Source organism: Argiope bruennichi, chromosome 5, assembly GCF_947563725.1.
Source record: "Argiope bruennichi chromosome 5, qqArgBrue1.1, whole genome shotgun sequence".
Taxonomy (NCBI): domain Eukaryota; kingdom Metazoa; phylum Arthropoda; class Arachnida; order Araneae; family Araneidae; genus Argiope; species Argiope bruennichi.
In genome coordinates this window covers 17717879-17732704 of record NC_079155.1, presented here as the reverse complement: position 1 = coordinate 17732704, position 14826 = coordinate 17717879, and the positions used below count along the sequence as shown (strand labels likewise).

Sequence of the window (14826 nt, the reverse complement as noted above, 5' to 3'; positions counted from 1 at the left end):
ATTTAAATTAGAAATTCAAGGGCCAAGAGAAAAATCTGAATGCCAACGAATTTGAATTAAATACGTTTCAATTCGCCAAACGTCATTGTAAAATAGAATTATATTGAATAATTAAAATCATTAAAGTAATATTTAGTATTATTGCACCACCTAATTTACCATTGGTTCCCAAGACTTCACTAATCCCTATAACGAGAGAATTCTACAATTTTTTTTTTCTATTGATTCTGGGATTGTTATTTTTATTTTCTCCTCATTTGTACTGAATTAAATTTATACAAACTGGTTTTGTTTTTCTCTCTGTTACCTAACTAGAATTTAATAACAAACAAATTCGTCGGATTTGATTCTTTCTTTTGGTGCAACAGACGTTCTACATACAATACGAATATTTTTTGCAACCTCAAGATATTAAGAAAGGCGTTTGTTTATTGAGATATATTTAAATACATGATATATTCATGGTAGATTTGAAAAATTCATTAGCTGTCGTTTTTCCATAGCATTTGTTTTTTCGTTAAGATTACGAATATCCATGCAATGGATATATATTTAATTGTTTGTTTTTACCAGCATTGTCGCTTACCAACTTTTCGCATTGATTATGTAAACTAATATATGTCAAATCTAGAGAACTGATTCGCATTTTTTTTTTTTTAAGTAATAGGAATTTTTTGCTCATTAATACAAAGATAACTTGTTTTTAAAATCTGTGAGTAAAAAAAAAGGCCGATTCTGACGAACAAATATTACGTTCACTTGTAGAAAAATTGACATTTTCATCGAGCAACAAACATAACTTTGCCACTTTCACAGAGAGAGAGAGAGAATTAGTAAGTTGTTATTTTTTTTTCCTTAATTAAATTATATCAATGTTCAACTAAATGTAAGTAAAAATTTCTCAAAAATCGCTGACTTAATAAATAAAATGTTGTGTGTTTTTCCTTTTTTTTTTTTTAATTATATTCATCCCAATATCGTCGATGCATTGAATAAAATATTACGTTCGACTACGAAGGAAAAAAAAAATTCAAGGGTTGCCGCATCTCTTCAACAGGTTCTCTTTTTCCGTTTCTGTCTCATTTGCAATCTCATAAGTAATTCTAAAACTTTACTCAAAGCCTTTGCAACTATTTATCTATCAAGTGACAGAAGACTTAGTATCCACTTAACAACCTTTTAATTTCAAACATTTCCACATCTATATCTCAATTTTCAGATATGATTACGCTTGGACTTCTTTAAAATAAATGCTTAAACTACAGCAAAAAGAAAAGCCTTGCATAAAATATTGAATTTCAAATTAAAAAAATAAAATTAGGACTCCTCATTTTTTTCTTTTATTTATTCAGCAATCAACAGTGTGTGTTTATTGAGAATTGTTAAATTTGTCAATTAAGATATTGAATTAATTAATTAAATAAATACACTAGTAAAATTTTTTTTAAATGTGTTCTGTTAATGAAAAAGATTATGTGGGAATGTTAAAGCTCTAAGTCAAGGTATGATAATTTTGCCTCTTTTTTTATATATACGAATATATATTGAGCAAGCTTCATTTCAAAACAGGGTTTTGTTTTAAGTTCTGTGGTGATTATAGACAAATTTAATTTTAAAACTAAGAAAAGATAAGGTGATTACGGACAACAAAACAAAAATAATTCGTATGGTTTTTTTATATATATGGTTTATACATTCCTTTACTGTTTCACAGTATTTTACAAATAGTTTCGCACTTTAAGCTTAATTTGTTTTGTTTTTTTCTATCTGTAATATATTAAATCAAGAAACAAAAAATCTTCTGAGGCTTTACAGTATTTATGAAATGCAGTCGATAATACAATATATCGATGCTGTAAAATTTCACTTATTATCCTTACATATCTTATGATCCTATTTCGATTCGATCGACGATTAATTATTTCTCATTTATATCATGATTCAAATTTATAGGAGATAATAAGCACAGAGAACTGTGCAAATGCGTAACATAAAGAATAAAATAGACGTAAGACTTCCTAAATAGTACAAATTATATACTAATCGAAATTTGAAATTTAAAAAATATTTTCCCAAGATAATCATTAACATTAACTGCACGTAAAAATTCTATTGAAATTAATTGAGAACGATCTCAGCAATTAGTTGTTCGCCGAGGTGTTAATTTTATTATTTGATAAAAAAAAAAAAAAGCAATTATCTTGTTTATTTTCGTTTCATATTTTTTTCTCTATGGCATGAATCGGCAGACTTTTTCTTTTTTTTCATTTTAAACTGTTAGAATTATATGAAAATGATACTTATAGAGCTGTTATAGAGCATCAATATAAATTATGAAATTTACTGTTTGGAATTTGAAACTAATAATTTTTGTCTTTTTGTGAAAGTAAGATTATTTTTGTTATGTTTAAGGATACTGCAATAAATTCTATCATAATTTTAATGTTTATTCTTAATCTTATAATAATTATAATTATAAAATACATTAAATCGTAAAAAATATAAATTATTTAAAAAATTCTTTCAAATAAATTATCATTTTCCATCCTTTAAATATTATGCAAAAGTTTCAGATATTTGAAATCTATTCAAAGTATGGATAATAAAATACCGTATATATTTCATATCATTTAAAATTAATATACAATATTTTCATTTTCATAGAACAGACGGTAGGGATCTCACATTCAGCTTTTCATGTTATTTCTGAATAGATTTATTTTCGAAAACGTTTGTTCCTAAAATTATATTGATTCAAAAATCGATAAAAGAACAATGCAAAAGTTTTTTTGTTTTTTTTAATTAGAAATGTCTACAATTATGCATCAAAAGAGCGGCGATGCCGACTCTGTTCGAAACCAATTAAATATCCAGTTTCAGTGTGAGAAAACTGGTGCAAGAATTTTCTTATTCTAGTTAAATCTATTGAGAATTTCTGTAGAATATTTACCTGCCGATAGATGGCACAAGTAGCTTAGTTTCACAGCAAACGATCGAATCGATTGCCGATTATCTTTTATCTTATCTCATGGGGAAAAAAATAATAATATAATTTTTATTCATGAATTTGACTCTAATAAGTTCTCTTCGCTTCTCTATGTCTTCCATACATTTATTGGTATACACACAAAGAGATTAAAATTATTTTTAAATGCAGTTAAATACATTTTTTGCTACACTAATCTAGAAAGCAAAAAGTATATATATTTTTTAAAATTATCCAAATATTATTTTGGTATTAGGAATAAACAAACAGCTATGCTTAAATTATAAAGTTACTTTTTTCATTCAAGCTTGTGTTTATTAAATTATTCTTGAAATAATAATATTTTTTTTTTTTTTTTCTGTTTTATGTTTGAAATATTCAGTTGTAAAATTTTAAGAAGAATGGCTGCTTGCTTTCACTAATATTTTCATCATTTTTTTTTTGGTAATTATGCATGTGTGATGTACATATGATCTGTATTTAAATCATCATTTAATTAAAATGAAGTCAATTCCTTTTTTATATGATATGCATGGAATATGCTATGCTGATTCATAATTTGTATCCGCATGTTTTGTCCATTTTGTAGGGGAAAAAATTATTATGCCCAGTAATGATTACTGTGACATTTGTCATAATAACTCAAAGGGCAGATGATTTTGAATAAAATTTATTTTGTCGAATATATTTATCATCAACTTTAATATTTCATTCTGTTTTACTCAATGCTTTATGTATCTTAAATTGTCTTGCAATACGTCCAAACAATTCTAAAATCATTCTTTGATTGGAAATACGCGAAAATTATTTAATATTATAATTAAAATATATTCTGAGAATCAATGAAAATAAAGAAATGCTGGAGATATTAAGTTTGAAGAGGAAAAAAAAAATATTTAAAGAATGTCGTTTCCATGTGAAAAAGGTGTAAATTATTTTACTAATAATAAAAACGAATCTGTCTATCTGGTCGGACTCTACTGGGTAAATTATTCGATCTAGAACTGAGCATATAAATATTGAATTGAGTAAGAACTATTAAATTTGGTTATATTTTAATTTAACACAATTTTGTCATTTTACCACAATAATTTCCGCAAATATTATTACACAAAAATAATTTTCGCATCGTCTCAAATTTTATTTAAAAAAATATGTCATTTTTATCGTACCAGTTTCGTTATCATGCTATTTTTTTAATCATTTTATTAAATTTTTAAAAATAATTTTACACGTGATTTCCAAAAATATTATTCTTTGAAAATATTATTATTGAAGTATTGACAATCAAACTAATTTCATTTTCCCATCAAATGATTAATTCGCATACTTTTAATCTCTTAAAAATAAAATTAATAATGCACACTATTTAATCATGCGCGACCATGATGTTGTTTTGGTTAGGGGGGTTTGAATAACTGAAGGCAATGAATAATTGAAGCTCAAAATCGCGTAAGCAATGAATAAAGCATAAGTGGCAATATTTATCAACATCTTTTAATCACATATATTTTTACCTGCTTTTACCAGTATTGAATTATTATTATGTATGCTTCTTTGAAAGCAGATGCGTTTTTAAAAGGTTGAACTATGACATCATAGTTGTTATTTTCCTGAAATTAGTTTTTTTAGAGGAAATTAAATAATTTAATTTTTATAATATGTTCAAAAAAACTCCACTCGCGTTTAATAATTGTTTTGATAAAAGTATTTTCTCTTTCCCCTAATGGGGAAATATCACGTCATTCATTCTTAAGTGGGAAACATTGAAGGATTTGACTCCTGTTTTAAGATTAATCCATTATGTAACTGTTTTACGATCTTAAAAATTAGAAAATAGCAGTTTGTGTTTACAAAAATATTGTTTTCATAAAAATTGTATATAAATAATTATGTTAAAAAATTTGTTGGTAAATAATTTATCATTTGTAAATCGAATTGCGACGGAAACATTCGTTATTCAGCTTCCAAACGTGACATTCCTTTTTGTGAGAACATGGTTTTGTTTTGGTTATGGGGTTTTGAAGCTCGAAATCGCGTAGACAATGAATAAAGCATAAATAGCAATTTTCATTTTCAATTTTTTTCTTGGCTAGCAAAAAAAGTTTTGGAGCTCGCGTCAATCTCGGAAGAGAAAAAACATCGTATTTTTTAAAAGTTGAAGCATGCGCATTAATATAATCACGTGATGAACAAAAATTCTCACATGATAACCTGAAATTTGTGATAGTGGATTTCAATTTTTAATTTTTTTTAATTATTATTTCATACTTATTTATAATGATATTTTATTAATGATGATGATTATAGCACTATATAAATCATAAATTTTAAACATTACGATTAAATTTAGGAACAATAATTTGATTGATTTTTAAATACAATATAGCTTTACCTCTTTTTTGTTGTAATAAATTAGATTTCATTTTGATTGATTCGTTAATTGTAATAAATTAGATTTCATTTTTGAATGATTTGTCAATTTTTTAATTTAAAGATTTTTATTCGTTTTTTTTAATTAAATTTTTGAAAAAGTATTTGATGATTTTTTATTATTATTATGGTTTTTACAATCAATTTTTATTATTATCTTAATCAAATGCAAAACCATCAAAGCATTTCGATGCACCTTGATTAAAATATCAGCTATATATTTCAAACATTATTATATTTCCTGTGACTAATTTTTGTTGCTATTTTTTATTTATTTATATTCTAGATCATTCCTTTCTTTTGTGTAACAATTAATTCTTTTAGCTTACTGAAATATATTCAAAGTTAAATTTGGCTACGATTATTAAATTAATACTCTTACTATTATAAACTAATCATGTCATCAAAAGCTTTACAGAGTTTTAAAATCGATAGGAGAAAAGCTGCTAGCTCAAAAGTAAGTGTTAAATTGGATATTACGCTGAAAAGCAAATTGTATCCAGTAGAATCTAATATAGGTCGCTTAAAGGCCCTATCCAGCACACCACAGATTTTACAATTAGAGTACAGAAATTTCATAGAAATTATGAATTCTGTATGTTTAATGAAAAGTTATATTTTTAAAAAGATATAACTTTTTATTATAAATATGGCCCTTTTATATTTTAAATTTGTGTAGTATTATCTATGTGTCAAAATGTTGCTTTTAGCAAAACACTAATAGTTACATTTATTACATTAGTATTAAATGAGAAATTATATTGATCCTTGTCCTCCCCCTCGCTATTTAAAATATTTCTCCGTCATTGGGTAGTAACTATTATATTGAGCATGCCTGTCGATAGAAGAACGCAAAAATATTAGTGAATCATATTTTTTTCTTGTCTCTATCATGTTAAGGTTATCCTTTAATCGCATATTTATATAACGGACTCCATTATGGTTATAAAAATTATTTTCCGGAATTGTTTTTATCTAATTAATTAATTGAGTAAATCTTTCTTTAAGAAGCTAAACACTTTATTTTTATTACGGTTTTCATGTCTAATGTATAGTATCAAAAGATGTAACAAATTCTGGTAAAATCAGAGTATTGATCGTAAACCTTTCCTAAAATAAAATATTTATATTTAAATACTAATTGTAGCATTAACTAATTGTATATTTTTTTATTAAATACATTTAAATAATATTACAATTTGTAGCATATTTTCTTCAGTACAATTTTATCATCTTATGAATTAGGATAGAATTAAATCCCCCTCCTATTTTTTTTTTCAGAAATTTTAATGGAAAAAAATGGTTTTAGATCATTTCCTTAATAACAAAAATAAGCCTTTAAAAAATCCAGCTAATTTTATTAATGAAAATAATAAGAAATATTGCAAATTAGTTATTTCATGCACACTTAATACTTTTAAAATTACATATATATATCGCTGCAAAATTTCAAGGAAATGTGTTCGTAAAACCATAAAAGAGTGGTAATTGATAAATATCAGGTTGATACCTCAGAAATGGAATCTTGTAATAATATGGATAGTAGAGAAACATGATTTTCTTTTCATTAAAAATTAAAGGACAGCATATTTCAACTTGAAACAATAAATTTTACTATTTTAATTACCATAGAGTTCAATACGATATTCCCAAGTTGTTATTTGATTTTCTGAGTGCTGGGCATTATTGCAAAGATATCGCAACCGTGTTTTGGGTCTATTGCAATTGCTAAAAAAAATGTCAAAATCTAGAGAAATTTTACAAAATGAAAAAAAAAAAAAAAAAAAAAGACACACATTTCTGTCTTATTTCAAATTAAGGTTCAAATATTAAAAGATACTGAGTGACAAATTGGGCTGAAGCCAAGTCGTTTTTAAATGCAAACCGTACTCAGATTCATAATTTTAATCGATATCAAATCTTCATTAATTTTAATTCTCATTAATCTCAAATCTTCATTAATAGATCAACTGCTTTCATTTTCTTGACCTTATCTCAAGGAAATGAAAGGCAAAATAGATAAGTAGGCATTTTTGAAATACAGATTTTAAGCAATTCTGGCTGAAAAATAATTTAATAAAAATTAGAATGCAAATGAGGGAGAGGATGTTATATAGGTTAACAATTAATACAACTTAACTTATCGTTCGAGTACATCAACCTTGCCGATAAGGAATTATTAATTCGCAAGCATGTGTTTAATGAGTCATAGATAAACAATTTTATACTTTTTTTCTATTTATTTAAATATTTTTCGAAGTGTCGTGAGTTTCGGTCTAATCATCTAATAAGGAAAGAATTAAAAAAAAAAAATTAATGGCAAATACTTATTGAATACTATCTAAAATTCTATTGTGCTGCGTATCACAATTCTGCAACCCAAATTTAACTTTGTAAAATACATGTAGCATTGATTAAAAATAAACTATTAAGAAAAAAGTTACACAATTGCAAACTGCAATTTAAAGTAATGCAATTTTAAACATAGTTGATTTGAGTATTTGATTTTGTTATTTTGATTGTACAGTTTTAGAATAATTTTACAAAATTATAAGAATTTTTATCATAAACGAAATCATATCTTTTAGCCCGTATGACTTTCAGAAATTATGTTGTTAAAGCATACACACATATACATATTTGGAATATTCTGATTTTCTTTTTTTTTATATGTGCATTAAATATGTTGTAATAATTATGTCACAATTTACAATCATAACTAAAATATTTTTATGTGGTCCATTCTCTTTTCACTTACAAAATAAAAAAATAAAAAAACAGCTGCATGTATAGAATTACAAAAAAAATTAGTTTAAAGGGGGAAATGTTTGCAATAATCTTTTAATTTACCTATAGTTGAATTATATATATAAAATATTTTAACTAGCCAAGTTCTCTATAGAAACAAATTTTACGTTCTTTTCTAATCTAAAAATGAGGGTTTGATTTGTATAAAACAAGCTTATAAAAATAATGATCAATAACAAATATTCAGTTTTACTTCCCAGATTCAAAACTTCGTATTTCAAATTCGTAGTTTTATTTTCCTACTTCTAATAATAAAAATCTGTCTGACTCTAATTACTTTTTACTGGAGTATGATTTCTTATAAAGCATCTAATTTTATACACCAAAATTCTTAATACCTTAAACTATACAGAAATGAGTTTTTCCTTTTGAAATATTTGTGCGTAGAATATGACACAAATTAGTTTTTATCTTACTAAATAAAGAAAAAGTTTATATCTGTTATTAAATACGGTGTAGCATTTTCAAAAACAGATCCCGCGATTTTTTTTAACGATGTTAGTTAAATAGTATGCAACATTTCCTAAAATTGGTTTTATGACTTTTTTAACGTTGATGTTCTGAAATCATTTTAAATTCTTCATATATATATGTATATCATCTAACACATTATCAAGCCAAGAAAGTTTGGATTTCTAAAAATTATATTTTCATTCGTCACGAAGTAGAATATTTTTCTCTGAATATGCATTGTATTTCCAAAGAAAAAGCTTTGCGCAAATTATCGAAAGTAATGAATAGATTTCTCCTCTCCCAACTCTCGTGTACCCCTAAATTGAAAGTAGACTAGGTGGCTGATGACGTAGCAGACGCAACGCGCGCCTAGGTGACCAATGTGCGTGCGCGTTTCAGCAGCATCAGATACTACGTCACAGTAGAACAGGGAAAAATACTGATTTTCGCAGCGTCTTTCTAACTGCTCTCTCCCTACTAGAATTTTTCGATCGAAATATGATTTCAAAACTTTAAAGGAATTTGAAGCACATTTTACGGCTTTATTGACGCTACGAACTTTCTCTCACGTGCCATGATGTTTCAATAAATTGTCAAATTCTATTTTTGCCAACATATTTTTGTCACTTCATTTCTCAAATAGTTGGATGCTATTTATGGATCTTAACCGTAACTGAAATTCGTATTGATCGAATTTTTTGATACTAAACGTCAATCTGCATATCTATTTGATTGTGCATTAAATTATAACCTAAACGGCATGGAATGGAATGCTGAGAGCGTTTTAGATGCTCTAAATGATTTTGAAAGAAAATTGGAATTATCCCCGATTCTGGAGGATTATTTGAAACGGATTGCGAAGAATGGCGAAATAGTGTTTCCGTGGTGTAAGCTCAAACCTTTGTTGAAGAAGAAACTCGAAGTTGTGCTGGATGAATTTTATGAAACTTGCCCAGTGGAAACATCGGTACCTGTGCCAAACTTCGAAACTTTTAATTTTGATGCTTTGAAGAAAACAATTCTTCAAGCTGTGGAATCTTTTACGAGTGCTCCATTTACTATTCAAAGATTGTGTGAACTTGTAACTGATCCAACTAAACATTACAATCGCACCGATAAATACATGCGAGGCATTGAAAAGAATGTTCTTGTTGTCAGCACTATAGAACCGAGATCAGGCCAAGAAGGAAATAATGTTAACAATCCAGTTGTAAATGGTCTGCTGAATGATTCTCCGAGAGACGATAATGATACTTTAAATGGTCACGAAAGTTCAGATAGTGTTTCTTCATCGAATTTAAATACCTCCTCAAATCATGTGCTTTTAGAAAATTTCGCCAATGTTTTCCCATCTGCAGCTTGTATTCCTTCAGCTTCAAATATTTGCCTGAACCGAGAAATTGACAACAACTTTCTTGCAAATTCAGAATGTGTTGAAACTCAGGAAGTTGAATTCGAATCGAATCCACCTGTTGAGCAGCTTGAAAATGCTTCTGCAAAAGAAGAAGAAATGGATACATCTGAAAACGAAACAGAAACTGTTTCAGTTAATAGTGGAGAGATAACCTCATCTGATGCTGCCCCTTCAGAAGATTCTAGTTCATCAGCAGCAGAGAAAAATAGTAGTACTGAATCAACTGATAGCCACTCTGAATTGGATCCAGTTTCATCCGATTCAAGTGATAGTGTTGGCGCAAGTGAAGATGTTAAACACGAAGCAGACTGCTCTGAATCCCAGCCTGATGAATCTATTCCCACCCAGGAATCTGCAAAACCTAGTGGTCGTGGTAATGTTCACCAAGATGATACAGTTTCCCAAAGCAGTGAAGATTCTTGCCATTCATCTGAGGCATCACAGAGCAGCGAAGCGTCTGATCATATTGAAGTTCCACGAAATGATGATAATGTACCTACCATTTCTGAAGTATCGCAAAGCATAGCAACAAGTGAATCATCATCTGATTCTTCCTCAATGGAATTAGAATCATCTACAAATTCAGCAGAACCAACTGTGTGAATTAACTAACATTTTTGTGTTGGCTTTTCATACATGTTACTAGTATCGTTTACTAAACATGTTGCAGTATGAAACCTATTCTCTAACCATAATGCAGCTTTTTTGCTGTAGAGAAAGTTGCCAGCAATTACAGTGTCTTCTCCATTTGTATATGATTTATGATATTAATTTTATATAAGTCAAAATTGCACAATATTTTACTGATTCGTATAATTAACTTTTTCATTATCATTCTTGATTGTATTTTTAAAACCATTCTAAATTTGACATTTGCATACTTGGTAATTTTCATTCATATTAAATGCTTATTGTGCATTTTGAAAATTTCAAAATAATTTTGCTAGCTCTTATTTCATATTAAAAAATTATTTTTATGGTAAATCCTAGAAGATGCCATCTTTTAAGTGGCAAATTCATTAAAACTTTTTAATATTTGAAAATTTCATTAAGATGGGTTTTTTTTCTTAGTTGGTTCTTTCTGTAATATAGTCAAAGAGACTAGAAGATCAGATAACCGAATAGTCATTTTGAATATCAAAAGAGAAAAAATACTAAGTTAAATCTACAGATTGTATATATTTGAATCCCCATTAGATTTACTGAAATGTGTTATTGAATATCTAAGTTTATTGATAAAATCATTATTTCTGCAATTAAGGCATTCAAGACATAATGTTCACAATGTAACTTCGTATCTTGATTTTTAGATGTTGATATCGATTAGCTTAAAAAATACTTTTTTTTGCCAGCTCCTCTAAATGTTCTTGACGGGCTGGTTATAAAGGAGATACAAATGTTTTTGTATAATTTGGCCAGATATTGTGCTATAGTATCTTACCCTGCTCTTGTACTATGTTTTTGTATATAATATATGATTTAATGATTTTCTTTGCCCTCTGGGTAGGAGGCATTTTCAAATATATGTGATGGATGTAATACGAGAGCATATAATATTGTTAGGATATTCCATAGTGGTTTTTTTTTTTTTTTTTTTTTTATCTTAGTTACCTTACCAGGCTAAAAATAAAATTTTATTATTTATTCATTAAACAACTTTAATATTGGGGAAAATGTACAAATATTAAGTTATTTTTAATGTGTTAATTTCTAAAATAAAAATAATGAAGCACAAGTTACTTAATATTGTTTTTATTTTCTTTCAAAATAAGCCTAATAATTATAAATTTGAGGATCCTATATAGGATTAAGATTGTGTATTTGCTTGTCCTAAATTCAAAATTACTAAAACAATAAGAGCTTTGTTGTTATAGTATTAATACCATGTAATATAATTAAGCTAACTGCTTTGTATATTGCTGTTTAATTTGTGTAACTTCGGAATGATTTATGTTTCTGTGTGTTAGATATTCCCAGTCTTCTGTAGGATTTGATATATTGTAACTGTGTTTTGAGGTGGATATATTAGTTTTTTGTTTTTTCAATGTGATTTTTGTAAATATATATTGACAATGGCTGTGTAGAATTCTACTCTGAATTGTAATTGTTCATTCAAGTGTTTTCATGCTTATGTCTATTATTTTAGAAAAACGAAATTAAAAAATTAGAATATTTACTTGTTTCTGTGTCATTTCACTTTTCTCTAATCTTCAGCAAAAGAACACTTTTAGCTAGATCCACTTGAAATTGTTAATTATATTTTAATGGCATTCAATTATTTATGTAAAGACAGAAGACTTAATTCATATACATTGGAAAAATCTGTTCTTTTTATTTTACTAAAACTATTTTATTTAAATCAATTAAATGTGTCTTATGCTGTTGAATTCATTGAATTAAAATATCCTAGTGCTTTTTGGTTTGCAATTAAAATGTAAATACTTAGTTAAGTTCAAATTTTTCAATTATTATTTTTTTAATGAATATATTCATTAAATATATATATATATGGGCAATGAAAACTTTTGGCACAAACAGAAGAAGTGCTAAAATATAATGTGTAGAAATTCTGAAAATATAAAAGATAGTAAGAAATGGATCAGAAGGGGTATATAAAGTTGTAAATATGAACTTATATGTATTCTGTGAATGAAACTTTATTCATAAAATAGCTTTATAAAAAAAATCTGGAATGGAATTATTGCAATTTAATACATGGTCTTTTGAATGCAGTTGATTTCTGTTCTGGATTTTAACTTGTGGTTTTCTGAATTTAACACAAGTATAATATAGAGGCTAAATTAAATAGTGTAAAAAATATTTATTAAACATGCCAAATCCCAGATGTGTTGTATTTTATAGAAATGAATTGATTTTTTATGGCACAGTTTGGCCAGACTGGCCTTTGTGTCATAAAAATGCAATAAGTTATTACTATTTATGTTAAATGAGCAAAAATAGATATTAATTTTTTTTAAACCTATGTAAGTAGATAAACAAATACCAGTAAAAATTCAATAAATTGTTTAATTAATGAACATATGAGCAGATTGTTTTGGTCGTGTCGCATATTATACAAACTTGCTACGAGTTAAAACATACCTAAATAAGTGAAATTTTGTTTCTTTTAATAATGTGTCCTTTTAATTTAGACAGGATTCAAAATATTGATAAATTAAGATATTGGTGTACAATTTGTGCATTTTAATTTGTTAAAGAAATACATTATTTTTCTGATTCAAAGAAAGAAAAATAATCAATTGTTGCTGATAATATATATATATATTCATCTTGATCCTTTTTCAAAACAAAGTTTGCATATTTTCAAGGAACCAACCTTTGCAACACTATCTATGTGATTTTTTTTTTATTTTTTTTTTTTTTTGGTATTAGGAAAAAGTTCAAAAGCACTAAAAATAAGTTATGCCATTGTTTAAAAACTCAAATATCTCTTGAACACAATTTTATAATTTTTCAAATTTATGGGACATTGAATAATAAGATGAAAATGAATCATTGGTTGTGTAAAAAGAACATAAGATTATGTATATTATTTATTGCAAGAAGGAAAGAATGAAACTATGCTGGTATTGTCCTTGCTCTTAATCTCTCCTTACTTAACTTGTCAGATAAAGCATTCCTTAATTAAAAATATAATTTTTGAGACATTTGTTTTGCTTAAAGGCATTTAATAGCTATGTAGCACTTTCAATGCTTTATGAATAACATGTTTCTAATATGGTAAGAATGTATGTCTTATTAAAGATTGGTTTTCTTTGTAGACCTTTATGATAGTTAGCAAAGGAAAAGACATCTTTCGGTTTAGTGCTACCAACAGTATGTTCATCCTCTCCCCGTTTAACCCACTGCGTCGTGTTGCCATCTACATCCTGGTCCATCCTGCCTTCAGCTTTCTAGTTATTGTTACTATTCTTGTAAATTGTGTGCTCATGACAATGCCTAGCAATGATACAATTGAAAATACAGAGTAAGTATATACTTTTCATTAATGTGCTAACTCCAATTAAAAACAAACATAATAGCATGATGAAATAAAAATTTGCCGATTATTCCAGATTTTGAATCTTCGACAGAATAATTTAACAAGTGCATTGTCCAAATTCTATAGTGGGTTTATCTATAGACATTCCAACAATGGCACAATCTAAACTTAAAATAAGATTTATTTTCAGAATAAACAGAGAGTTAAAAAAAAATCAATTTATCCTGTTTTTAAAAAACGTATTAATATTTTTATGTTTAATTAGTGGTACAATTTTGCTTTTAAAAAAATGAAAAACAAGAATCATATATACATTAATGACAGCGAAATTTTAGTGGGGCATATTTTAAAAATAAATTAGAAAATTATGATGATTAAAAAATAGTTTTGTTATAAAAGGCTATTAAGCAGATATTATTGAAAAAAATTTTAAACCAAATTAATTTTTTAAATAATTTTTGCTAATAAACATTGATAAATGTGAAAGAAAATTTCTCTGGTAGAGTTTTCATACCCCCATAATTTTTCTGATGGGTTATTACCAATACTTTTAGAAACCCTAATCTGGTAAATACTCTCTAAAATTACGATTTATTTATTTGCTACAAAAAAAAAAAAAAAATACCTGACCTGAATCATTTTAAAAATTATCATATGACTTTTTTATGAACCTTAGATATGTATATTTTTTCCCATCTAAAGTCAAACTATCAATTATTGTGAAAAATC

At 26.7% G+C, this 14826-nt stretch overlaps 2 protein-coding genes across 13 annotated transcripts in view; both read left to right on the top strand.

Moving 5' to 3' along the window:
• Positions 1–14826, top strand: part of LOC129968177 (sodium channel protein para-like) — a 251121-nt gene that overhangs the window by 155604 nt on the left and 80691 nt on the right. For all 12 annotated transcript variants that reach the window (XM_056082022.1, XM_056082018.1, XM_056082026.1 and 9 more), the window contains exon 3: positions 13877–14082. In XM_056082022.1, coding sequence (XP_055937997.1) covers positions 13877–14082 — 206 coding nt within the window. The remainder of the gene's footprint in view (positions 1–13876; positions 14083–14826) is intronic.
• Positions 9110–12270, top strand: LOC129968178 (serine/threonine-protein phosphatase 4 regulatory subunit 2-A-like). The gene has a single exon (XM_056082029.1). It carries the CDS (start codon positions 9441–9443, stop codon positions 10695–10697), a length of 1257 nt encoding a protein of 418 aa, XP_055938004.1. The 5' UTR covers positions 9110–9440; the 3' UTR covers positions 10698–12270.